Source organism: Centruroides vittatus, unplaced genomic scaffold (assembly GCF_030686945.1).
Source record: "Centruroides vittatus isolate TY-2023 unplaced genomic scaffold, ASM3068694v2 scaffold_1014, whole genome shotgun sequence".
Lineage (NCBI taxonomy): Eukaryota > Metazoa > Arthropoda > Arachnida > Scorpiones > Buthidae > Centruroides > Centruroides vittatus.
This window is the reverse complement of record NW_027122665.1, coordinates 6,334-33,830: the sequence shown is the minus strand read 5'-3', so window position 1 is coordinate 33,830 and position 27,497 is coordinate 6,334. Positions and strand designations below refer to the sequence as shown.

General features: G+C 33.2%; 1 protein-coding gene across 1 annotated transcript; it reads right to left on the bottom strand.

Annotated features, from left to right (window-relative positions):
* Positions 1 to 118: 118 nt before the first annotated feature.
* On the bottom strand, positions 119 to 27,497 carry LOC136986133 (glypican-6-like). Its single transcript, XM_067283600.1, has 9 exons — positions 27,252 to 27,497; positions 15,540 to 15,698; positions 12,750 to 12,952; positions 11,858 to 12,046; positions 10,003 to 10,168; positions 7,154 to 7,284; positions 1,900 to 2,174; positions 1,641 to 1,816; positions 119 to 440 (listed from the first exon to the last, which is right to left on the bottom strand). Exons 1-9 carry the CDS (start codon positions 27,409 to 27,411, stop codon positions 235 to 237), a joined length of 1,665 nt encoding a protein of 554 aa, XP_067139701.1. The 5' UTR covers positions 27,412 to 27,497; the 3' UTR covers positions 119 to 234.

Sequence of the window (27,497 nt, the reverse complement as noted above, 5' to 3'; positions counted from 1 at the left end):
TTGATTTCTCGGTATTGTTACGAACGTTACAAAACGCGCATCATTCGTCATTGTTGTATTGCGGGCAACTTTGATACAGGGTATCCGAAGTCCCTAATCAAAGACAAAAAGCTGGTAGTCGATTGGTTTAAAAATAATTTTATTATAAAATATGTAAATAAAGGATCCAATTAAATAATAATAATAAAAACATTTACAACATTTTACATTTTACAAGTTTTCAACACAAAATTGTTAAATAAAAAATATGACGAAAATGATGATTAAAAGTGTGGACTCCCGGTTAACCGGGGTGCCTGAACGGATCGATTTCGGCGTCGACCAGAAAACCGGATCCGGAAAATCGAAATAAGCAATGTCCGAATCGTCTGAAACATCTTCGCGTTCTTCGTCGATGACGTCGTCCCTGTTTCCGCTTCCTCCCGAATTCAATTCAAATTCTACAATAGACAAGTTTGACATTTGTAGTGTAATTTACTGCCATAATCCACGAATTATGTTTTAAAAATAAGCTTTGACTCAGTTATAGGTGTAATCTGCAGCAATTTTTTCTCCTGGAACCATTTTACTTGAAGTCTTGGCCACAGATAAAGCGTGGCCAATTCTTTTAATTATTAAATGTCCTTAAGATTGTGCCATTTCATCCCCTGTACACCGAGAAAGTAAATAAACCAAGACAGGAACTTGCATTGTCGGTAAAAAAAATTATACCCTCAGATTATAAACGGGAAATTACATAATTATACAGAATTGGCATAGAGCACAGCGGTAACAATTTACAAAAATACGTTAACAATGTTTTTAAATTCGAATGAATTTCAAAACATTGTTAACATATTTTACCTCCCTGCCTATTCCAGTAATAAAAAGTATGGTTTCCCATTAGAAAAAGCTTATAATTTAAACCTTAAAATAATCTTGACCTTTGACCTAGACCATAAGGTCAAAGGTATATCCGGTTGTGAAATTTCCCCCTCTTTCCATTGCTTGGGTCAAAAATATGTGTTTCCATCGAAAAAGACAGACTTGACCCTCAAATGACCTTGAAAGTCAAGGCCAAGGTCACCCTTTGAAATCCTACAACTTTTGTCTATACCCTTTTTCCCAAAATAATGAGATCCAATTCATTGTCTCAAGATAAAAAACTCACCCTGTATACACACGTATGATTTGTTATTTGTGAAGTGTTTTGTTGTAGGAACTACCAATATTTGTCCAAGATTCATTCCTTTGTTTTGGCACACTATACCGACAAGGAGCGGGATATAGCAAATACCAAATATTTGTCAAGCAAAGTTGTTTTACCATAAAGGCTCCACACATTTGGTGTGGAGCCACCTTTATAGTAAAATTTTATATTTGGGATTAAGCTTTTTGTAAAGAAGAATTTATTGCAATTTGCATGTGAAATTATTTTACTATCCAAATAAATCTAACAAATATATGCTATTTAGATTCTACGATAATTTAATTTCTTAGTAATGACAATTTGCCAAAATAAAATTTATTTTACTAAAATTATTTGATACGAGTAAATTATGCAAGTGCACATATCGGTTTCTGTAAAAAATACTTTGCTTTTATATAAATTTGGAATTTATTGGCAATTTAGAAAAATATATAATTGAAATAATATTTACCCGAATCTTCCCAGTTAATATCCAGTCCGTTGAATGCCTGTTTCATTTTAGTGGATATTAATTTCAGTCGTATGATCTGACGATTGACGATATTATCCTGCCGAGACACATTAACGGATATCTCGGGCCTGTATTTGGGTTCCACAATTTCGTCCGTATTCAAGCCGCCCTCGTATCTATCAAAAATAGTTACGAGCTTTTCTTTAATACTCTTTCCCAGAAATAAAACCAAATTTTTAGAAATCGAAAGTCCACCAACCTCGCTTTTTCCAATCCGTTCCAACAGCTTTTCCTTTGGTGCGTGTAATTTACTGCCCTGTAACTTTTGCACATCTTCTGCGGTAATTCTATCCAAAATTTTCTGTGCTGTTTAACTCTCTTCTTAATGACTTGTATTAAATAATCCAAATTATTTTTATTTGCTTGGGAAGTGTGGGTTTTATTATCTTGATTAATTAGTTTTATAGTTTTAAATTTGAGATTTTCTTCTGCACTCCGTTTTTTTAATTTCGGTTTTCCGCAATGTTCGAATAACTATAAAAAAAAACATTTTTAATTGTATAATAATAATAAATCTCTTTGTACAATTAGAAACGTATTATCTATATATATAAAAACGAATGTATGTCTGTGTGTGTGTGTGTGTGTGTGTGTGTGTGTGTGTGTGTGTGTTTGTCCTTCATGCATTACCACACCATTTATCCGATTGCCATGAAACTTTGAGAAGTTGTTTAATACATTCCCGCGAAGGTTTGTGGCATATGTGAAGATCTCCATTTCCCCCCTTTCAAAAATATATTTGTATATGGATTAAGGCTTTTATGTCCAACAGATGGCGCTAACTTCAGACGACCTAAGTTTGCTTTTCTGTGAGGCATTATGCTTTTCTGTGAGAATGGATCTAAGCAGATCATTTTCTACCTATCTATACAAATAAAATACAACGTTTGTTTGTTCCTACAGATTCCTTTGAAATTTTGACACAACGTTGCATTCGAATATGCACGTGTTTTTGTATAATATACATGTCGAAATTCTCCCTACGGGGAGGAGATGGACGGGATTAAGGCTTACCGTGAAGAACTCTGCTTCTATTTATACTATTTTACCTGCGGTTTTTTGCGTTTTAATAGGTGACGTCAACAGAATATACACTAAAAAGGGATTTTTCGATATTCCCCAGCGGGGAAAGGGACAGGATTAAGGCTTACCGTGAAGAACTTGGCTTCTATTTATACTATTTTACCTGCGGTTTTTTGCGTTTTTAATTGCGTTTTAATAGGTGACGTCAACAGAATATACACTAAAAAGGGATTTTTTGAAATTCCCCCCCACGGGGAAGTGTTACACATTTATAATAGATACATTTTGAGCCACAACAACGCGTGGCCGGGTCAGCTAGTATTAAATATCTTTGGAAGCTCAGTCATTTTCAAGATAGTATATATGATAAACATAACATCTTAAATTTAGGTTAAATTTTGAGATAAATTTTTGTTTTCTTTATTAATAAAATCAATCAATAAAATTAATAAATTCAAAGAACAAATGTGTATAAATATTACCTAACACAAACCTGTTTATGACAATTTTTTCATTATGTACCCTTTTAATAGTTCTAAAAACGATAAATACATATCATTGAAAGCAAAAACATTTTGGCTCATGCCAATCCTAGAGACATCACTAAAAAAGATTACCCACTTTTATTATAGACCAAAATCTCGAATTGTTAATTAAATGATCAGATTAGGATCAATATCATGATAATAAATGCATCAGCTTTCTGTTTTGAGCATCCCAAGCTCCAGTCGAATCCTCAGGAATTTTCACAAATAACCCAGTTCAAATACATTTGGATCCATCCTTGCCATCCAAGCCACGTTAAAGAACCCTCTTATTATCCGTACAATGAAAAACAATTTAAAAATCCAATAATTAATTTAATTATCTAATAATAATTCAATATGATATCCTGGTGCAGTAAAGTTTAAGAATACTACCACTGCATAAACTTAGATACAATGAGTACTCACTTTTTGAACCTTTGTATCCGGTACTTTTTTACCCTCCAGAAAACAAATGTTTTCGGCCTCGCTCGAGGTCTGCTTCAGGTTAAAAGAACAAAAAAACAACAGAAACTGGCTTCCCAATAATTTGAATTATTCTTCGAGGAACATTTAGCTTTAAAATAAATTCGAATATAATTTTCGAATATATGCGTGCGCTACGTAGTGTCATCGTCTTCTTGTTCTTCGCATACGTAACGCCAGGCGTATGAAAGTGCGTTGCCGTCTTTAGAGTTTATACATTTCCCTGCACGGCCGGCCCTGTATATTTCAAGGGCTTCGAGGGCCCTGACATCTTCTGTCTGAAAGGCTCTATTTATCAATCTGGCATTGGATAGGTCTGCGTAAATCTCTGGATTGGTGGCGTAGGTGGATAAGGCGGTGGTGTAACGAGCATGGTTTATATCGTATCTGTGCTCCTTGAGCCTCTGTTGGATGGAACGTTTAGTGGAGCCAATGTATACTAATTCCCGTTTGTTTTCTGGAGGGTAAAAAAGTACCGGATACAAAGGTTCAAAAAGTGAGTACTTATTTAATACTGGTATTCAGTCTTAAAGATTTGGTAATTTAGATACAATGAGCTAATTTCCCCAATGAAAAATCAGATATTGTTTAAATCACCGTTTTAATATTGTAATCGAGCCATTAAAAAATAAGAATATAAATAAATACAGGCTACTCATGAAGTCTGAAAAATAGGAACTGTGTTGATCTTTATTCATTTAATGAGAAGCATGGCAAAGAGAAACAAATTCAAGTTAATTTGATGCCGGGCAACCACAGTCAATGCGCTGCTTGATGGGATCATCAGGGGTTTAAGCCAAAGCATTTTCTAATTTATCATTCTGAGTGTTCACATTCTTGAGGGACCAATGTGCATTCAAGAATGTGAACAAATATACGCTGCCCATCTATTTCCATTCCAACCTTAAAGTATGGATAATGCAGCATCATTTGAAGACTGATTCTTGAATTGATTTACACTTCAAATTCATGAATATTACTTAGAAATTTCTTTCAAAATTTATTGCTCTTAGATAATGCATTTAAACATCCACTTCATTTAGACAACTTCCATCATGATGAAAAAGTAGTTTATTTGCTGCCAAATGTAATTCCATTCATTCAGTCCATGGACAATGTTTGATTACCACATTTAAACTGAACTATCTCCACCATCTTTGCCAAAGCAATAGCCACAACAGATGCCAACCTAGAACTATCATTGCAAGAATTTTGGAAAGTGTACAATATTTTTAAATGTATCAAAAGCATTGCTAGTGCATGGAAGGAATTTATCACTAAGAGGTTATTAGAAGGTTTTTCTCAACTAAATAAACTTCTCACACATTTTGAGGGAATACATCTGAACATCAAACAATATGTAAAGATACTTTTTAGCCGTATCATGAAATTTCTGTCTGAAAACCCTCTGGCTATCTCAAGTGCTGCTGTTGATGACAACATCAAAGATCCATAGACAAGCATAAACAGTCATTAAAAGATTTTCTATTTTTTGTATGTTTTACAAATATTAAACCAATTAAAGTGTGCACAAGATTTGGTTTTAACCTATAAAATGTAAAAATGACAAAAAACAGTTAAAATATTGTAATAAAAAATATCTACAAAATGTTCAGAAAAGATAATAAAAAGGTTGTAAAATTGGTTAACTAAGAAAGTGGTTGAATACGTGTAGAGAGAGAGAAAAAATATACATAAAATGCAAAGAAAACAGTAAAAATATACAAGCATCCAGCTTACGACCAGTCAGTCAGAAGCTAACATTATTTTAAGTCAACCACCCGTAAACCAAAATGTCAACTCATATAATAAATCATACTATATTCCATTAAGAGTCTAATCTTAATTTTTTCAAAAGTTATTTAATTATTATTCCCATATTTATGTATTAAAAAATTCTCTTTTAAATCTAATATCATTTCCATTTTTTACAATATCTATAATTCCTACAATAATACATTATTTTTAACTTTTAAAATAATTATGCAGGGTGTACCAAAAGTTCCTTTATTTGATCTGTCAAATTTTTTTTGTTAATAAAACATGATCTGCATACAAAGTGCAAATGAACAAAGCACATATATAAACATTAGCTAGAATCAAAAATTTTAAAATTGATGCTGGGAGCGTCCATCTTCCATCTGGAAATGGAGATCACTTGACGACATACGTTCCTACTCATGCATCCTAATACTGTTGGCACAACATCCACTATGCTTACTGAAATGTTGTGTTTAAAGTCATCCAAATTGCAGAAATTATTTACATGAACTGTATCTTTTAGACAGCCTCATAAAAAAGCTATATGGTGAAGTTAAGTCTGGGGATTGAGATGGCCAAAAATGATGTAGTGATCAAAAAATCGATTCAGGATGCACAGAGGTTTCAAACATGTTCATTCAAAGTAGAATTACTTAGTGTTTTATCGTTTGGAAATTTTTCTTCAAAATCTTCATGTACTGTTAGTAAGATTTTGGGTTAAAGTTTACCTAAGGAACCCCAATGGCCGCGCTTCCGGTAATCTCGACGGCAGGTGATGTTAGAAATTCGGTGTAGGTGGCGCAATTTTTAAATAATGCTATTGTATGCAAATTTTTTGTTTTTCGTGACGGTTCGACTGCTGCGAGTGGTTTTTTCCCCACCAGTTAAACATTTTTGAAGAAAAAATGCTACTTTCTGCTATTTTTAATAGTAAATAGGTAAGTTTTTATTCCGTCTACTTTTCGTGATGCAACGTGCCGAAATCAAGCCGAAATGGAAAGAACCGGAGTCCGTTCCAGCTGCTTCACAAAGCGGCGAGTGTAAGAAGGGAAAAAAAAAAGTAAGGCATATTCGTGTGGCGAAACTAAAAAATGTGTAAAAATATCAAGTAAAAAGAGAAACATCAGCGATAGGGATCGCAAATCAAGGAAAAGCGAGAAAAAAAACAGAAAGGAAATGTATGACAGAGCGTCAAACATGTGAATAACAGTTTATTTTGCAAATTCAGCTAGCTATGAAATATAAAACAATCTTAAAACATTTATTTTTTATTAATGTAATTATTATTTTTTCAAAAAATTATACATACTAACTAATTTGCATAATTTTTTGAACATAGTACGCGTGCGTAGTACAGCAAACAAAATGGCGACCGGAAGCGCGGCCATTGGGGTTCCCTAGGTAAACTTTAACCAGATTTTGTGTCAAAATAAGCCTTTCAAATGTGTAACTTTCTGTTTTGGATTAAGCACTATATTTGACATGGTCACATTTTCCACTTTACAGTGGACTATACTACAGTTACCCACCTAAAACACTTTGAAGATCATCGCATGTAAATCAGTGATGCTCTCTTCTGTCACTTTTTTCAACATGTTAGGAAATAATTTTCAAAACTTAAAGAACTTTTGGTACACTCCGTATAACATAATAACCTACCGTTCGAGAAACAACTGCTCCATTTTCTTGAAAATTCATAATAGCATCCGATATTTTGATGTCTATCGGATCAACCACCGATTCTATGTTAAATGAATTCTCCAGACGTGTCGCCAGCATTAATAACAACTCTAAAGAATAATTTAAATTATATATTAGCATTTCTTAAATGAAAATAATTACAAATTCACAATTGTATAATTTTTTTTTCATAGAAAATTACTGTTAAGATGATAATCTCTTAGGAAATGTAATGAATCAATAAGTAACTTATATTGAAAGAAAAAAAAAAAATAGTAATAAAATTTATTATTGATATTTATAATTGAAAACAATTTGATTTTTCAATTATATGTTTCAGTTTCCAGAAAATAAATACAAAATTAAATGGTGATAAATATTAATACAAGAATGGTTCAACTTCTGTCCAGAATTTCAAAAAAGGAGATGGAACTGTATGTGTAATATATTGATAGTTCCAATTTATGTTTCTTTCTCTAGGTACTCCCAATCCACAGATTGATACTTCTTCCATTGTTTTGGCAACAATGCTACACCTACAGAATAGAAGTCTTTCTGCTGGTGTCAGAGCACACAGCTGCACGTGGTGGCAATGATTGACAGACTTGATTGGGAAATTCTGGTTCACCCGGCCTACAGTCTAGATTTGTCACTTTGCAATTATCATTCGTTTGGTCATGGCTTCCATCAAAGGACTTGGGTGATAGGAAATTTTCCCAGTATGTCATGCGGTGGCTTGGACACCAGCCAAAAGACGTCAAAATGATAGGAAAAATGTTAGTGTGTAGAAAGGAGTACATAAAGTAAAAAAATTAATTGATTTTATGTAACACAGACAGTTCCACTGGCATTACCAAAATTCTGGACACTTTTATAAAAATGAGAACAGAACATCAGTTTTGTTACTAGCAATTCATTGTAGTAAGAAAAATATTTAACAATTGAAGTAACTGTTGTGGTTTGGTAAATAACTACATCTATTAACCATAGGCTAGGTATCCTTTAAATCAAATTAAGCAATGTAACAGACTGTCTATCTGAGAAAAAGTAAATATAAAATCTTTATGAATGCATTTTTATATCAGTAAATTAAAATAATATGCATACACATCAATTATTCATTAATAAATATTAACATTGTAAACAGTAAGTGAAAAACATTAATGTCAAAGAAAAATGTGAATTAATTTTAATTTTATAAAATCTAACAACATAAGACAGACGATCTCTTCAATTGAAATAGATCTTATGTTTAGCAGATTTCTTTCGGCTAGATTTTTTTCATATTGTGGCAGTACGCCTTGTATTTTATTTTACTTATATATATATATATATATATATATATATATATATTTTTTGTCTACTCCATATATTTATGGTCTTGGAATAGCTTGTCTATTCATGTTTCTTTGTGTAATTTTAACTCTGAAGTTTCCCCACTTCCTGTCCAATTGGGAAGGATCAGTCAGATAAGTTTTGAAAGTAGTCCCAGGAAGTGGAGGAAGGAGAACTTTACTTTTGGACAAGAGATGAGCCAAGTCAAAGGTGAGTTCCCTCTTTTAGAAAGAGAAGACTTTGATGGGCCAGAGAAGAAGGCCGTCGAAAGAAAGCATGTTATGTTAAGGTCTTTGGAGCCATAACCGACACATGGAGGATAAAGACAAAGGATCACCTTCAAGAACTAGATAAGTAAACTGGGAAAGGAGATTCTATCTTTCTGCTTGGTATTCCAGATTTCAATTTGTCTTTTTTTGGTGCAAATACTTCTCTGGCTAAAGGACGTTTCTACCTGTTGTCATCCAGAACTGTTCTCATGGTATTGTCTAAGTTGCCATCTCCCGGTACTGGTTGATTTTGTACTAGCTTTAGTTTTGGTAATAATTTTTAATTTTAGTCTAATATTAATATATAGGATAAGATAAAATATATTAATATTATGGTTGCATATTGTCAGTTTTGAGTTTGTTATTCTTAGTTATTAGTCATAGTCCAAGATAAGTTTGTCGGGGTGCATTATTGTACGGTTGAAATTCCATTGGCTGATATCCTGGGTCTTGTGGAGTATTTCTGTATGTGTTTTGTTGTTTTTAATAAACTTGTATTTTGTTTATAAGGGTATATTATTTCTGCCCATGACCCATTAGAAACTAACTTAACATCTCACAATATTAACTGGACCAGGAATTCTCGGAAAACACTTTTCCGTGGCTACAGAAAATGACTTGTAGTCACACTATGGGAATACATAATAATAATCTCTTGCAATAGTTTCCACATTTACTTCACATTTAAGATAGTACTATTCTGGATGAAATTCAGTTGAAAACTGTCCAAAACGGCAATTTTAATGATATTTCATCAGAAAGTTATAAACTGGCTCCACAGATTGGAGAATCATGCAGAATTGAGTTGGCAGTCACATTTGAGAATCTCTGATCTACACTATTAAAGTGAAACACTTTGAGGCAATAAAATATCTGACAGATTGGAGCATGGAGTCAGTTTTACAAAAATTTGTTAGATTGACTACATGCTTTGTAACTGGAGGATAATCTGATTTCCTATCATATGTCATTGTCGGCAAGGTAAGGTTCTTTCATCATGAGTGGACACAAGAGATCTCAATAAGTCCAATGTTTATATCCAAAGTTAAGGAGATGATACTGTCTATTTGTGTTAAAAAATTTCTTATACTTTCTTCACCTAGATCTGCAACTGGTAAAATCACATTATTCCAATTATTTGTTTACAAAAATAAATATATTAAGTGCATTAAATGAAAAACACAAGTCTTATCATAAATATAATAATAATTTCCAATAACATACCTATATATTCATTCCAGCTTAAGTGTATTTCCATGTGATAAGTAAGACAACCTTTCATTACATGCAAACAATAATTACCACAAGGTTTTAAATATGGAAGTCCTTGACAATGAGAACAGTGGGTCATTTTCATTAAAGCTTTACTGCATTCGAGAGCTAATTCTGCCTGAAATAGTATCAAAAATGTAAATGCAATTAATATAAATAACTTTTTATATATTTTGGATAATATTTATGTTTCAACATTCACTATTATATGATGCAAAAATTTTGACTTGAAAATTTAATATCATCTTATTTAATTTGCAGTTGTGAACAGGATAGGTTTCTCTTCTTCTTCAATATAAGCTTCTAATCTGTATTATCAATTAATTAGTAATAAATAACATGAGATTCTGGAGACAGGGAACAAATTTATTAAATAATGCAAAAACTAAAATATTATTTTGTTTGTTAAAATGACACATTTTTGTATGTTGGTGAGAAAAAACAAGAAAAAGGGAAATCAAACTTCCCTTTTTCCACTATCGGCTTCCCGGGGCGAGATTTTATCACCCATTTTGATGAACAGCTGTCAACTTGAGTCAGGATGAATATCCTGTCATATGGATAAAAAGCAGCCACCTGATTAAAAGGGTCCCAAGATAAAAAGGACATAGATCTCAATCTCAGAATGGACACTCCTAGAAGCTAGTAGGCTAAGCCCTCGTCTGTCTTCGGACCTCGACCCTCTCATCAACACTCATCACCTATCACCGAAAGATCCATCGAACGGAAACAGGTATTATGCTTGAACTAATTTATGTAAATGCTCTCTCTCAGTCGATGTAGATATAGTAGCTAGTTTGTTGAACTAGATATATTTAATCCTTTGTAATCCATCCTTACTTTATTTTTGTTTATTAAACTTTTTGATATTTATTAACCTGTCTATTGACTTGTCATTCTTCTGAAATTGGACCCCTACCGACTTATCTACAACTCTCCCCACTCGATCCTCGAACCCCTCCTATGTGATGTGTAATCAAGCATCTTTCTAATCACGAGTTAAGATGCGAATAATTATCTTAACTGGTGTCAGGTCTTGACAAGAGACAAAAATTTCCCGATTTCTTATCTCCTATAATTTACATAGCCATCCCCCGACACAGTGAGCGGGCCTAGCCGTCCCAATGCCGCAAGAAGGCTTGACAGTTTTAACCTGTAACCTCCGGCTTCTCACAATAACTATGAGCCTCATTCGCCTTATTGTTATGAGTACGGATTCATCAAACACCCATATTTTTATTCATTAACGCATGATGTCCCAGAATGCATTTTGGCTTATTCGACAATCCTCTTCAGTCAGATTCATATATACTTTCAACATCAAGGTATTATAATTAAAACACATATAAAAAAATCTAATAAATAAAAATACAATATTTATATAAACTGACAATTACTGTATAACTAACCACATACAACATTATTGAATGCCATATGGCAGTTGCAATGTCGACAATTGTATTTCTTCCCTCCTACATGTGTTTAAATAACATATGTCTGTTTTTAAATTTAAAATTCTTTGCATTAATTTTTCCTTCAAAGGTGGATATAGACATTATAAGTATAATTGTTTGATATAAGTATACTTTGGAGACTTAAATGGTTTGCATACTGTTAATTTGATATTCTGTTTATTTAACTAGTAAAACAAATTTTTCATTTAAATTTAAAATTTCAATAAAAGAGTGAATAAATTTTTAAGTCTTTGGATATTTATTAACCAATATTTTTGCTAAATACAGCAATAAGTAACAATATCTAATCATCTATTATATTAAGAGAAAATTTTGATAATTTGAATATTTACTTTTAACATGTTCTTTGCTACTTCGTGTCCTATTCTTAATGCTTGAACAAAGGCTCGAATTGCGATGAAAGATTTCTTGACTTCTACAGTTAATTTGTCTGGAATGTCTCCGAAAGGTTTCATATCATCCATATATGCACCAATACATTTTAGATATGACTCGCTAAACTGATATTGACTATTTAACACCTAAAATTGAAAATAAACATTTTAGCAATTATAAGATTTAATAATTAAACTTCTTTTCTAAATAACTTATATGATATTGAGATATTACCAAGAAATCTAGTGATGTAATTTCACAAGAAATAATCTGAGCTTTTTATTTAAAATCCCAATAAAAAAATTATTCCTTAAATCTGGAACTAATGTATTTTAAATTTTAAAATTCTAATTTACCATGCAAGAATCCCTAGTTTACCTAGCATAGTTTTACAATCCTTCAATAGCTTAATGTTCTGAACTGAAGCTGAATACATTGAGTTTATCTTACTTTAAGTTCAGATGTACTACTTTCTTCGTTAACTGTAAATAATTTCCAGTTAGCATCATCAATGTAATACAACTTTATAAATTTTAGCATTACGTCGGCGATGCCGGCCAAAAATTATTTAAAGTTAACGAGGAAATTAGTTCATCTCGACTCGGATGAGAAAGTCCAACCAGAAGTCGAGAAGTACTAATTTCTTCAATTGGATTTGTCGAACATAAGATAAACTTGGCGTACCAAGCTTCAGTCTAAAATATTAGGCTAACAAAGGATTGCAGAACTACGCCAGGTAAAACTCAATTTTAGTTTGTTACGGGTAAACTGAACAAACAACTGGTAAATAAATAATAAAAGTAAGTTCATTTCTAAACATATTTAGAATTAATTTTAATAAAAACTCACCTGAAACATCTTTTTGTATAATCTTTGAAAGAAATGTACCATAGCTTTATCTAAGTTTATTCTCCCCGTCATGTAATACCTTTCAAGATCTTCAAACATATCTTGAAATATATATGAATTTGTATCATAAATTAAGCCATAAGTCCTCAAAAACATTTCATGAAAGTCTCTCTTGGAGGTTTTAAGTAGTTCTCTAAAAAATTCTGTAATCAAATTAATTTTCAAACATTACTGATAAAATATATATATATATATTATTCTAAAATATATTACTTATATAAAATGTGTAGGGTGTACTTGATATATTAATTTATTTAATATTTAAAAAGTCAAATTACGTTAATAAACATGAAAGATCAATAAATTCTCTACACAAGGTTAATTTAAAGAGAAAATTTTGGAATAATGCATAATGTTTTTAAAATTCCAAACCAGCTTTCAAAGACTTTGAGAACTGTTTATGTTTGTGCCCCCGAAAATAAATTTTATCAATACGAAAGTGCCAAGGAATGCAGGATTTATTAATATTACTTCAATAAAGTAGGCTTTCCATAAATTTTGAAAAAATATGGAATGTTTCTTGATTTTATTGTCCAAATTAACTGTAATAGAACAAAAAACTCCAGCGTTTAATCAGTGGTGTAGCTATAGGGGGCAGTGGGGGTGGCCCGCACCGGGTGTCACCCATTTAGGGGTGACACTCGACCGTGGAAAAAATAAAAACTGAAACAAACCATCACAATGTTTTCAACGATAAATCACTTAGACTTGAAGCCATTTTAACCAAGTTATCTATATTAAATACAGTAGAGCATCGATTATCCGATTTAATTGGGGACTGGAGTTGGTCGGATAACTGAAAAGTCAGATAACCGAAAAGAAAAAATACATTATTAGTATAGTGTATTAGACCTGGTTTAAATACTAGCCTCCCTTTCATGGTCGAGCCAGTGCTGCCAGCTAAAACATGCAAAAATTTAACAAAAATAATATTAAAGTAGCCAAGACATAACCAAATATTGTAGCGCCACATCACTAGCGGACATTTGAATTTGCCGACTAGAACGCGGTCGGTTAACCGATAAGTCGGTTAATCGGGGGTCGGATAATCAATGCTCTACTGTAATTTAATTTATAAATTGTGATAATTTATAAATGCACGTAAGCTATGAAATAAATAATTACTCCAGATTAAAATGTTTACAAGGGGCAGTTATGGAATCACTACAGTTTTGTGAATTTTTATAGGTGGCAGTACTGATGTATGGTTATGATTTATTTTGTAAATCTAAACTTATACGTCGCGACATCGCATTTTCAATATAGCATTCGAGTTGCTCGAGTGCGAAGATAATACGATTCAATAGTGTTTTATAAAAGAATTAAAAAGAGTGACACAACGATATCCGCACCGGGTGCCACCCATGCTAGCTACGCCGCTGCGTTTAATCATATCATATCAATATAATTGAAACCACACATTGTTTTTTTTTAAACGTGTGAAAATAAACATAAATATAAAGTTTTCTTAGAAAGATATCAGCCAAAAAATATCATATTGAGAAATACATCCATTATATGTAGTTTGGATGCCAAAAACTAAAAGACAATCTATAAGCAGGAGTTGCCTGTATAACAAATGGTAACAGAATTGAATTACTATTAAACCAAATAATTTTTAAATCTTACAAATTCAAAAAATTGTAAAAGTGATTTCATAAATTACTAGAAAGTTCATTTCCAAACGCTTTTGGTTGTCTCAAACGACCTTCTTTGCAACAGAAAAAAACAAATTTCAACTTGTTCCAGAAGACATTTCAGCTTTTGTTCTTTGTAAATTGAAATTTGTTTATTTCTGTCCCAAAGAAGGTTATTTAAGATGATCAAAAACATTTGAGAATTAAAACTGTACTGCATTTCAGACGTCTGAGTAGTAGTATTAATATATTCTGATATAAACTTTAGAAAATTACGATAAATTTCTAATGTAAAAACTTTATTGATTAAGAATACTATCACTCAAAAACTGGGTATACTTGAATTAATACCACTAAAAAAAAAAAACCTAACATCCAGCAGAGTAAAAGAAGTAAGTGCTAATGTTTTTGCCAGTGTTGAATGGGCATCATCGGGCAAACTAATTTCCCAGCTGCTGAAACAACGGGGGATTAGTTTGCCCGATGATGCCCTTTCGACACGGGCAAAAATGTTCGCACTTATTTCTTTTACTCAGCTGGGTACTAGGTTTTTTAGTGGTTTTAATTTATTGATTATTGACCATTAATTTGTATTATGTACACTTTTGCTAATCCAGACCTTAATAATCTAACCTCTCATTTATCAGAAAACCAATTCTAGTGTGACAACTATTGTATACACTTCCATTTCCACAAAAATGTTAATCATGTCAGGTCCTTTTCTCTGCTTACCTGGGCTTCATTTATGTACAGTATTGCACATCGGTGAACCGTATTATTTGCCTGCCAGCTCCAAGAAGAATCAGTACCGAAGAGTAGCGATTCTTCTTGGAGCTTACAGGTTACGCTTGGTAATCTGGCATCCCTCTGAGCATGGAATGGCTGGATTAGCAAGAGTAAAGTGTATTTTTTTTATCTTTATGTAAAACATCAATAAAGTCAATGATCTGTAAAACTTGTCTTGGCTAAAATAAACTAAATGATACAATAGAAAAAGATATATTTATATATACTATTCTATTTTATTACATAATACAAAATAAAAAATAGAAATGCATAGATACAACAGAAAATCAAAAATACAAATCCTCACCATCGACTTCGTACGTCTGTTCAATAAATAAATTCTTCAGTTTTGTGATAATTTTCTTGAATTTTTGGTCAAATTTGATTCGAGCTAACGTAGCAAGTTTGTATTCCATGTTATTTGTACAGCAACTTAATTCCTGAGTGCATATTTTCAGCTGATAACCTATGACAATAAAATATATTAAGTGCAATTTATTTTTTTTTTAATTAAAACAGTTTCTAAGTTAAAATATTTTTTTAGTACAATATCAAATCAATCTTTATCTATCAGTTTTCTCTATAGTTTAAAAAATAAAAAATTTTTAATTACACAAATGATGGAATAACAAATATGAAGAACATAAAACCATTCTTTATACTTGATATTCTGACAAAAATTAATTGTAGAGTCTCAAACTTTCAATATAATTCCCGATTATAAATTTTAATGTTTTCTAATTTCTAATTACTGATGGTCAGATGCCCGAGCGACTAAGTCGGCAACCTACTGCTCTGGGGACCTGGATCAAATCAAAAAATTCCAGGACTTTTATGAGCAGTAGTCCACCGGATAAGTCCCGTTTGTCACCATCCAGCCACCTGTTGCGGACCTAGCCAAATCTATAATGGGTTTGCCAAAAAGGCTCTCTTAGTGCCTCTAAAGCAGTAGTTCTTAACATGGGGTGTGTGCACCCTCAGGAGTGTGAGAGAAATTTCAAAAATTAAAAAGAAAAAAAAAAAAAATAGCTAATGTGCATATGGAAATGAAGTTTGAAAAACTAGACTTAGTACAGTTCTGGTATAAACAGTTAGAAGCTTATCCACAACTGGCAAAAGCAACACTAAAGACACTTTTACCATTTGCCACCATCTACCATTGTGAAATGGGATTTTCAGCACTTTTGCACATCAAAACAAAAGCCAGAAATCGCTTAAATGCATCTGATGATTTATGCGTGGCTCTTTCAAAAAAGAGCATTTTAATAGAATTATTATGAATAAAAAACAACAACCTAGCCATTAAAATTTAAATATTGCTTTTTATTGTTATATCTATATATATAAAACGAATGTATGTCTGTCTGTCCTTCATGCATTACCACACCATTTATCCGATTGCCATGAAACTTTGGGAAGTTGTTTAATACATTCCCGCAAAGGTTTCTGGCATATGTGAAGACCACCATTTCCCCCCTTTCAAAAATATATTTATATATGGATTAAGGCTTTTATGTCCAACAGATGGCACTAACTTCCGACGACCTAAGTTTGCTTTTCTGTGAGGCATTATGTTTTGCTGTGAGAATTGACTAAAGCAGATCATTTTCTATCTATCTATATAAATAAAATATAACGTTCGTTTGTTCCTACCGATTCCTTTGAAATTTTGACACCAACATTGCATTCGAATACACACGTGTTTTTATATAATATACATGTCGAAATTCCCCCCACTGGGGAGAGAGGGACAGGATTAAGGCTTACTGTGAAGAACTCGGCTTCTATTTATACTATTTTGCATGCGGTTTTTTGCGTTTTTAATTGCGTTTTAATAGGCTACGTCAACAGAATATACACTAAAAAGGGATTTTTCGATATTCCTCAGCAGGGAAAGGGACAGGATTAAGGCTTACTGTGAAGAACTCGGCTTCTATTTATACTATTTTGCACGCGGGTTTGATTGCGTTTTAATAGGTACTGTACGTCAAGAGAATGTACACTAAGAAGGGATTTTTTGAAATTCCCCCCACAGGGGAAGTGTTATACATTTATAATAGATACATTTTGAGCCACAACAACGCGTGGCCGGGTCAGCTAGTAGTAATATATATTGTAAATAAACACAGGCATTTGTTTATGCAATAAATGTTTTTTTCTTAAATAAAAAATATACACACATTTTTTAAGGGGGTGCAAGAGCTTATTTTCATATTCAAGGGGTGCTGACCACTAAAAAGGTTACGAACTGCTGATCTAAAGACTCTAAGACTAATCTGTAATTACATTTTAAAAAGCATTTATCTTCTGAATATAATGCTTAATCTAAACTATAATTACATCAATTTCTGTTGTATCAGAGCAGATTTTTCATTCTGTAATAAAATAAAAATTTATGATGTTGTAGTATAACAAAGTATTTACTATCATATTGGGAGTTTTTATTTAATAATGGCTTTTCCAAACTCTCACAAAACATTCAAAGCTTCCTGAAATACAACTTCTATCTTATCATTAGGAATTACTTGGATTTTTTTTCAAAATTCAGTTTCTTTCAATCTCTACATCTCAAAAAAACATTAAGTTTTGTTTCAATAAAGAAAACTGTGTGCGCAACTAACCTTAGTCACACTCTTCATGTAATGTTGTAGAGATGAAGGGGTGAGAGGCTAGGACGTTTTGGCAGAAAGACATCCAGGCAGCCGAGACGGTAAACCTGAGAGTTGGATTTGTTAACTTAATTATGTTGAATCTACTTGTATTTAGAGATTAAAGATCATTTCTAAAATATTGAACTTGACAGTTGATACGACAAACATCACATGGTGACAGGGTGAAGGGAGATTGGACATGCTCTATACCAGATTTCTGTGTCTGACGATTTATGTTCAGAGTATGTGACTGGGAGCGATTGAACCTCTACTTCCAGAGGTTTTGTTCAGTCAGTTGTTTATCTGCCAGGCTGGATTTGGAACAGATTAATTCTCTTACCTATTTAATGGGACCACAGGCAGAACAAGTGTTTCATTCGTTTAAACCTACTGATGTCAAGGAGGCAAGTTTCCTAACAGTATTATCAAATTAAATTAATTAAAAATCTAGTAATGTGAGGTAGATAATAAGGACTTATCATACCTGTGATACATATCTGTTATCATAATGTACAAAGTACATTATTAATAAGTCCAATTTGTACTTATTATAGTACAAATTGGAGTACATTTAATAAAACAAAAAGGGATGTACATTAAAATCAATTACATGAGTAATTAACATGAAATAACCAAAATGCATTTTAGACTATAGGAATAGTCCCTCTTCAGTTGGGAAGAGAGGAGATACCAACTGAAGAGGGACTAGTTCGATAGTCCGAAATGCATTTTGGTTATTTCATGTTAATTACTCATGTAATTGATTTTAATGTACATCCCTTTTTGTTTTATTAAATGTACTCCATTGACACCTGGGTGTTTGTGCTTATTATCACTGGTATGAAAGTCCTTATTATCTACCTCACATTAGTAGATTTTTAATTAATTTAATTATACCAAAGGCTAATAGCAATCTCTTTGTATTAAGAATTATCAAAGTTTTGAAAGCACTTTGTGCCTTCAAAGAATGTTATATATGAGCAAAACTGCTTCCACACTTGTAAACAGGAGGAGGGGGAAAGTGTAGAAGATTTTGTGACATCTGCATTCAAGAGCTCAAAATTGCAATTTCCTGCCAGATTTTGTTGATTAGGCTGTGTGGAATCAACTTATGGTAGGTACTGCAGATAAAAATCTAAAGTAGCCTGATGTAATCCGGTGGTTGTTTGGCTTTACAAATTTATCGGGTTTTGTGTTTGCTTATGGATAAAAATCTCTTGGAGAAACTAGATAGATCTCTCTCTTATACTGTGAATGCTATAAACTCTAAGTAGCAGGCAGCCTAAACATAAGATTGAGGAGGGAAATAAGTGGTAACAAACTATGTACATACAAACAAGTTGTGTTGTGTAAATGATGCAGTCGTACCTTTTTTTGGTATTTTACTCAATAAAAATAACCGAGCTGTAACTGAACTGAGTCGTACAGAAGTGCATGAAAAAGCAAAGTGTTCAGCAAGAGATGCAACATGTCGTAAATGCAAGCATTACACCAGTGTGTGTCTCTGGAGAAAAATGAAAAATGTCCATGTAGTGGATATTTACAATAAGGTTCTGAAGAATTTTGTGGGAGAAGTGCATGATTGGAATAATGGAGAGATGGCAGACTAAGATGAAAATTCTGAATACAACTATTAAAGGTGCAGGGCCAGATTTACATAAGGGCATTTGGGGCCTGTGCCCAGGGCCCCCACAAAACTAAAAAAAATTATGTTTAAACATAATTTTTTTTCTATTACCGCGACAGTGTAGTGTGGCCTAATCATGAGGGCAACAGGCAGAGAAAACCAAACCCAGGAAAAAACCTATGAAACATCGGAAAATTTCGGGAAAAAATTTCACATAGGTATTTTTCAGTTAAATTAAAATAATTAGTTTTACGCTATAAAATATATGTATGTTTACAATAACCTTATTTTTAAATGAAATTTACAACTTCCTAGTTCAAATCTAATTGAAAGTACAGTATTTTGTGTAAACTTTCTAAATCATCAAATTTGCCTACTCTTAAAGGGGGGACCCCTACCAAATTTGTGCCCAGGGTCCCTGGATTGGTAAATCCGGCCCTATAAAAATGGATACTGAAACTGATGTGAGTGTTCTGCCAGAGACTACATATAAAAACATGTTTTCCCGGGAAGGCTAAGACAATCTAAGAAACCCATACCTACATTTGTTTAATGTAGGTACAGGTGGAACCAAGTTGAATGCTACTGGAATAATCTCAGTCAAAGTAAGTGCAAAGAATAAGACTGTGACAAAAGCCTTCTTTGTTGTATCTGAGGCTAAGTACTATTAAGTTTCCGTGCTTCAGAGAAACTGAGACTTGTTCGACAGTTATTTTCAGTTACATCCCAAGATAGGACATTTGGATAATACAAGTTTTCAAAATAATTTATTGGTCTGGGTAACACTAAGTGAATGTTTGATATCAAATTAAAGTAAACAGTGCCATATGCCATAAATGTAAATCAATTACTGGAGTCAAGGGAGTCATATGCCATTATGATGATGTCATAATTTATGGTGGTAATATGCAGGAACATGATAAATGTCTTGAAGCAGTGTTACAGAAAATGTAGAGTGCAGGGTGAACACTCAATTCTGAAAAATGTGAATTTAGAAAAACGTCTATACTAGTGCTGGATTTTACAAGACCTCCCGGAAGGCATTCTTTTCCCTCGCGTAACACTGCGCTCCAGAGAAAGCAATGGGGAACCACTCTGATTGTAACTTTCCCCAGGATACACCTTGGCGCGTTACTAACCACTTATTAACCTGTGCCAGGTGCTCGCTGACATCAGGATTAGGGATTGCAATTGCTGGATCCCTCATCCAGCAATCCAGCTGGATCCAGCGCATTCTTCGGCCTGCTGGATCCAGCACTTGGTGCTGGATCCAGCGCTGCGGATCCGCAAATACTCAATTAACTTTCTAAATAATTGCGCAAAAGTCTACGTCATCGCGTTGCCGCTTTGCTAACTACTAGACTGCTACTAATTACTTACTCACTACTTTACTAACACTAATAATTAAATTACTTATAAATAAACTATACCTTAATCAATCCAGCAAAATTTAATAAAATAATAACGTATTCGCTTTTAACGATCTTCCTCAGTTACAAAAAAATACAACATTAACTATAGAACATAAAATGTGTTTGGAATAAATATAAAAATAATAGTGCTTAATTACATCCCATTTTTTTAAAACAAGATACATAGATGTACTGCCAGGTCTGATAATTTTCGTATTGTATACCGACGTAATTCCACTGTTTTCAAACTTTTAAGAAACGATAAAAAGAAAGAGGATCGGAATTCAACAACGGGTATATATTCGGTGCCTTTACACAACCAACGTTTCAATTCCAAGCTTGTTTATGTGGGTGCAACGATGCGCAGTTTAAAACAAAGGCTCAAGAGCACAAATATACAATCAGTAAGAACCTTGACAACACTGCGCTGGCATCATACGCAAGACAGAAGGATGTTAACGTCCAATGGGATCAAGCGGCAATTATAAAAACGACGACGAATAGGCAAACGGTCAAACATCTTTAGAGATTGGAAATCTGCAAGGCGCACATGACAACTGGTTGTATAAACCATAGAGATGCTGTTATTAACATGGACAATGCTGGTTTCGTTGGATTTTATATACAGGGTGTTTTTTTTTTTTAAACTGACGGTACTCAGAGACATCTGTAGAGCAATCTAACAGCCGGACTGTCGCCAAATTTGGGAGAGTGACTAAGGACGACATGGGAAAGAGATTCCGCGAAGAAAAAAGTAGTACCCAAATTTGCCGGTAGGGGTGGATTTGGCGCTGTTGTAGCAAAACAGCTAAGAATCTGCATGAAATCCAGCTGCAATTAACAAACACACGGAATGAATAATCGGACAGCGGTTTCAGTGTAATAACGAAAGTTTAATTAATCAGCAAATAACCTTCTCCCTTCTTCAATGTGATCACCGTCCTGCTGGACAACTCATTGCATCCTGAACACCGTGTTCTCTATGGCCGAACGTAACATGTCCGCAGGAATGTTCATCACAGTTCGAGAAATGTTGTCCTTCAAAGTCATCAAGTTTGGGACACTACCAAGATAGACCTTGGACTTTAAGTAACCCCACAGGAAAAAGTAACATGGGGTTAGATCCGAGGAGCGAGGCGGCCATGCAAGTGGAAAAAAGCGACTGATGACCCTTTCTTCAGTGAAGTGCTGGTAGCTTTTTCGCTACAACAGCGCCAAATCCTCCTCTACTGGCGAATTTAAATACTACTTTTTTCTTCGCGGAAGATTCCGCGAAGAAAAAAAGTAGTACCTAAATTCTATCTCTTTTCCATGTCATCCTTAGTCACTCTCCCAAATTTGGCGACAGTCCGGCTGTTAGATTGCTCTACAGACGTTTCTGAGTACCGTCAGTTTAAAAAAAAACACCCTGTATATATTTTTTCCGCTATTTATTTTGTTTATTTATCTATATTTTGTCCGTTTGGGCGTTTTCCGTTAATTTTTATATTTATTCCGAACACATTTTATGTTCTATATTTAATGTTCTATTTTTTTTTGTAACCGAGGAAGATCGTTAAAAACGATTGAAAACGTTATTATTTTATTAAATTTTGCTGGACTGATAAATAACTACAGACTAATATGTAGAGCCTATATATGAAAACTGGTAAGACTGATAGTCACTTAGCCACTGATTATCCATCTTTACATTATTATAATATATTAATATAAATTAATTAGTAGAATTACCTTTGCTATTATTTAACTTAAAGATTGCATTATAATTATAATCTAACTAAACATTTAAAGTTAATTATCTCTATCTCAAGTGTTAAACCGAACCAAACTTAAGTTTACTACCTACATGTGTAAGAAGTTTTACTGATTTATAGTGACCAGTCTAAATAATAAAAGCTTCTTAAGTATTTTTTTAAAATGTTTTCATTTCATTAAAAAAAAAAAAAAAAAACATAAATTGCAGGATAGACAGACAGATAACACTTTATTGCAGCAAAAATACATCCGCGCTGGATCCAGCTGGAATGATTTCAATCCAGCAAAAATCCAGCTGGATTGCAATCCCTAGTCAGGATGTTCTGATATGGCATGCAGGGAGAGAGAGAGAGAGTGCTGGATTGTGTTGTTTCTAAGGAGGGAATTGTTCCTAATAAAACATTAATTCAGGCAATAGTGGATTACCTAAGCCATACAACACATCTGACCTGAAAAGATTTTTGGGTATGGTAAATTTTCTAGCTAAGTTTGTGCCAAATTTAGCAACTGTGTCTCAGCTTCTTTACAAACTGTTACGAAAATACGTGGAGTGAATGACACCCAGGATGGGGCATTTACAAAAATTAAGGAAATGTCAAGACCTCCTGTCTTAGCACTATGCGATGTATCCAAGGAAACAAATGTATTGGTTGATGTTTCTTCAATGGGACTAAGTAGTGTACTTTTACAGAAACAAGAAAATGGAAAATACAGGCCCATAGAATATGCTTCAAGAAACTTGTCTTCCAGTGAAAGATGCTATACATAGATCAAAAAGGAAGCTTTGGTCATAGCATGGTCTTGTAACAGATTATCAATTTTATTGTAGGAAAAACCATATCTATAGAGACTGACCTTAAACCTCAGACAAAAAGATTTGGATAGTCTAACTGTAACGGACACTTGGTACATGTGCTTCTTCGAGTGGCTAGTGGTGCAAACCTATTGTTCGTGGGATTATGACTAAACACCCCTAAGGCGGAAGACCCCTAGCCGCGGCAACGGAAGTCGTTGCGATAGTAATCCTGCACGGTACGAGAGGAACCGGTAGGTTCAGACAGTTTGTTACTTGGTCCCTTGTTGTTAGGACATTGATGAGTGCGGAGCAAGAACGAACATATACCCCAGAATAGATTCGAACCTTGGGGTATGGACTCTCGAGTATCGACAACCCTGAACTTGTACTTGGCTAAGATTCCCGTTAGCCGTAACACTAACATCTAGACTATAAAGGATCAACATGCATTTGATGCAATATCAATATACAATACTCCAAGTAAAGAATTAATAGTCGCAAACACTCTGTTCAGGAGCCCAGCGAAAGCAGTCGAAGAGAATGAATTAGCAGAAGAGATATCTGCATATATACAGCATGTCATATCTTCAATTCCCGCATCTAACAAAAAACTAGCTGAAATTATCAGCACACAGGCCTCTGATCCAGTTTGCTGTGAAATAACAAAGTACTAAATGCTAGGATGGGCTTTGAAATTTAACATCTCACAAGAAGTAATATTGTATCGGAAACATAGGAATGCTATATCTTATATAAGGTATCCCTCTCCATTCTTAAGATTAATAAAGAATGGATGGATGGACATACAGATGGACATTAATAAATTAGAAAACAATCTTCACTAATGATTACCGGTACATATAAGATTAAATACATTAATACTATTAAATGAGACTTATAAATGCTTTTCTCTCTTATAACTGGTTTTTGTAAAGGTTTATCAGGGCTCAGTCTGGAGTCATTCAGATTATTGGAGATTCACTATAAATTAATTTGATAAAAATTACTAAAAAATTTTACTATATAAAAATTACAATGATAAATGTCAGGATTATGGAAAGGTACTGTACATGAAACTTCGGGCAAAAAGAAATTCAAATTCTTTTAATTATATGAGAAAATAAAACATTAAACATGCTACAAAAGCTTACACATAACCAGGAAACCTATGTCAAATGTGTCCTTTTGCCTTATTGTGTGCAGGTTTCTATACTTCTGCAGCAACCAATGACAAAATTAGATTATTATTTCTAATTAAAAGTATTAAATGTTTTGTGTTTTATCAATCGAGGTCAAACCGTGTCTAGTTGACATATCCTCGAGTTTCTTGTAGTGCAGTATAACATATACAGTAAAATGAATTTACGCTAATAGAATGTATCGTACATTCTACACGTTTAAATGTAATTACATTTAATATCTTTAAATATAAATTTAAATGTAATTAATTTAGAACCTTCATTTTTAATTACATTTAAACTGTATTCAATAACCATTTTTATATGAAGATGGATGTTTAAGACATCCAAAAATAAAACCATTGTTGGAGAAATAAAGTGTCTTATTGCATTGAGTTTAGTTCAGTATTATTCTTTACATTTCAAAATATTAAAACATTTATATTTAAACATATCAGTAAAAATATAATTATCGGGAAAAAATTATATACAAATTATTTTTGGATTTGTGTCTTCAAATGGAACCTGCAAGGGCTTAGTGTCTCATACTCCAAGAAATATAAGCTCTGTTGTTTCTTAAGCAGTATACTTAAGTAAGGGCATCAAGGGGGCAGGAGGGGGCAGCTGCCCTCCCCTAGAAACTCGAAAAGAATTATTTAAATGCTAAGTTTTAATTAAAATAATCTTCTTTGGCTTCTTGTGAGTTAAAAAAAAAAACGTTTTCTCAAAAGAGATGATGTTTCAGTATGTTGACAGAGTGATTCACATAAGTTGCATTTATTTTCTTAACATTAAAAATTAAAGACTCTTTGATGTCGAAAGTTTTGTTTATAAGGATATTAATTATTCTTCTAATAAAATTAATTTTTTTTCAATTCAGAAAATTATAATACATTAATCTAACTGACAAAAAATGATTTCATAAGTCTGCCCCTAAAGCTTCTTCACACAGCACATTGATTGGCAGTAAAGTAAATGATAAAGGAGTTAAAGTAGCAAAAACAGAACAAATTCTTTTAGCAGTTAAGCAAGAAATACTAGGATCCTATGCTATTAGATTCTCAAACAGTTGAATGATATATAATTTTTTGGAGGGTAAGGTAACGTTATTTATAATGCATAACAACAAGAAACTTGTCAATGAGGTTTTTTTTATACTGTGTTTTATTACCAAGAATATACTATATCTTTCTGTAGTAAAGTTATCCCAATAACTAACAAATTTAGTATTTTTCTTTAAACATTTAAATATAGAAGGTTAGAAAATCTAGCTTTATTATCTGTGGCACTTATCCATTTCACTGTAAACCAGTGGTTCCCAAACTTTTTTGATTCTCGGCACCCTTGCTAAATACAGATTTTCCCAAGGTGTCCTATGTCAAATTCTAACAACTACATTATACAAATTCTAACAAGTATATTAAGTTCTAACAGTATAAAAATTTTATAACATTTTGTGGTGCCGGAGCACATACTTTGGGAACCACTGCTGTAAACCAATGACAAAGCTAGGCACATGCATCTAGACCATAATTCTTTTGTTTATATAAGCATAACTTGTAGGACAAAGGTCAATATCATCTTTATACATAGCCACATTTCTACCTAAATCATCACAATAAATTTTTAATGAATTTGATAACAGGATATACTTAAACACTAATTAATATTTTAACTTTCAATGTGTAGATAATAAATATAGCTTCAATTTATGACACATTTAACAAGTTTTGGGCAGAAATCAATTTTTGAGAATTTGCATACAGATACGAGTACAAAATACAGGCGATCGAGACCTCACCGGAACCGTAACCACATCCATAGAAGTAAAAAAGTCAAAGGAACAGACAGTCTACGCACGATCCTCTGTAAGATTTTCAGTCATTTAGTGGGGTTCGAACTTCAGTACAATCACATCTCCGAACGAGACGGTCGGAACTTTATCAGAGCCGTAGACCGTATCCATAGGAGTAAAACAGTCAAAGGAACCATACCTCTATACGAACTCTTCACAAAATCAGTTACTTTTACGTTGCACGTAATCAGGAGTTGCAACATTCCACTAAAATTATCACATTTAACTATTTACCCCACGCAACCGAACCGGCTTCGAGTAGCCCGCTCGACCGTTCGCAGAATACTCGACGTTATATAGTTTAGGCGGTGCAGGTACCGAAGTGCGAGCGACGGCGAGCCCTGAGAACGAAGAATAGGGAGTACGCCGGTACGCGGTAAAAACCTACCTTCAGAGGCAAACATCTGGCAAGAGGTTGCACGTACGGGTACGGTTCTTTTGATATTTCGCTCGTACGGGGCAGTCTACAATTTTGTGGGGTGGAAAACTCCCCGTTCGGAGTTTACATCTAACCCAAACTTCTCATTCGGAACTGCAATTTTACCATAACGTTTGCTGAATTAAAACGAATCGACACGGTAAAATTATTTTTAATGCCGTAAGTGATTTATGTCAAACTAAATTCATACATAATTAATGATTTTTTTTTTTAAATACGAGATATTTTTCTTTTATATTTATTCTCATTTCTTGCTTGCACGCATCGTTGTCATTCGATAAAAAGAAAATAGTAAATAAAGGTTACCTGGAATGGGTTTCTCAGGTATATCTTGACTGGGAAGATCCTTAGGATCGTATATATACTTTATGACAGAGCAGTTCTGTTCGTAACTCCGAACGGTAAAATATAAATAATTCATTAAGAGACAACATAAATATAAATAATGCAAAGCGTACGAACACATTTTAAACACATTCCAAATATCTCCACGCTCGTCAACATCCAAAGCGTGAGATTTCTCTACCCGCTACCTGCACTGCGCCATCTAGC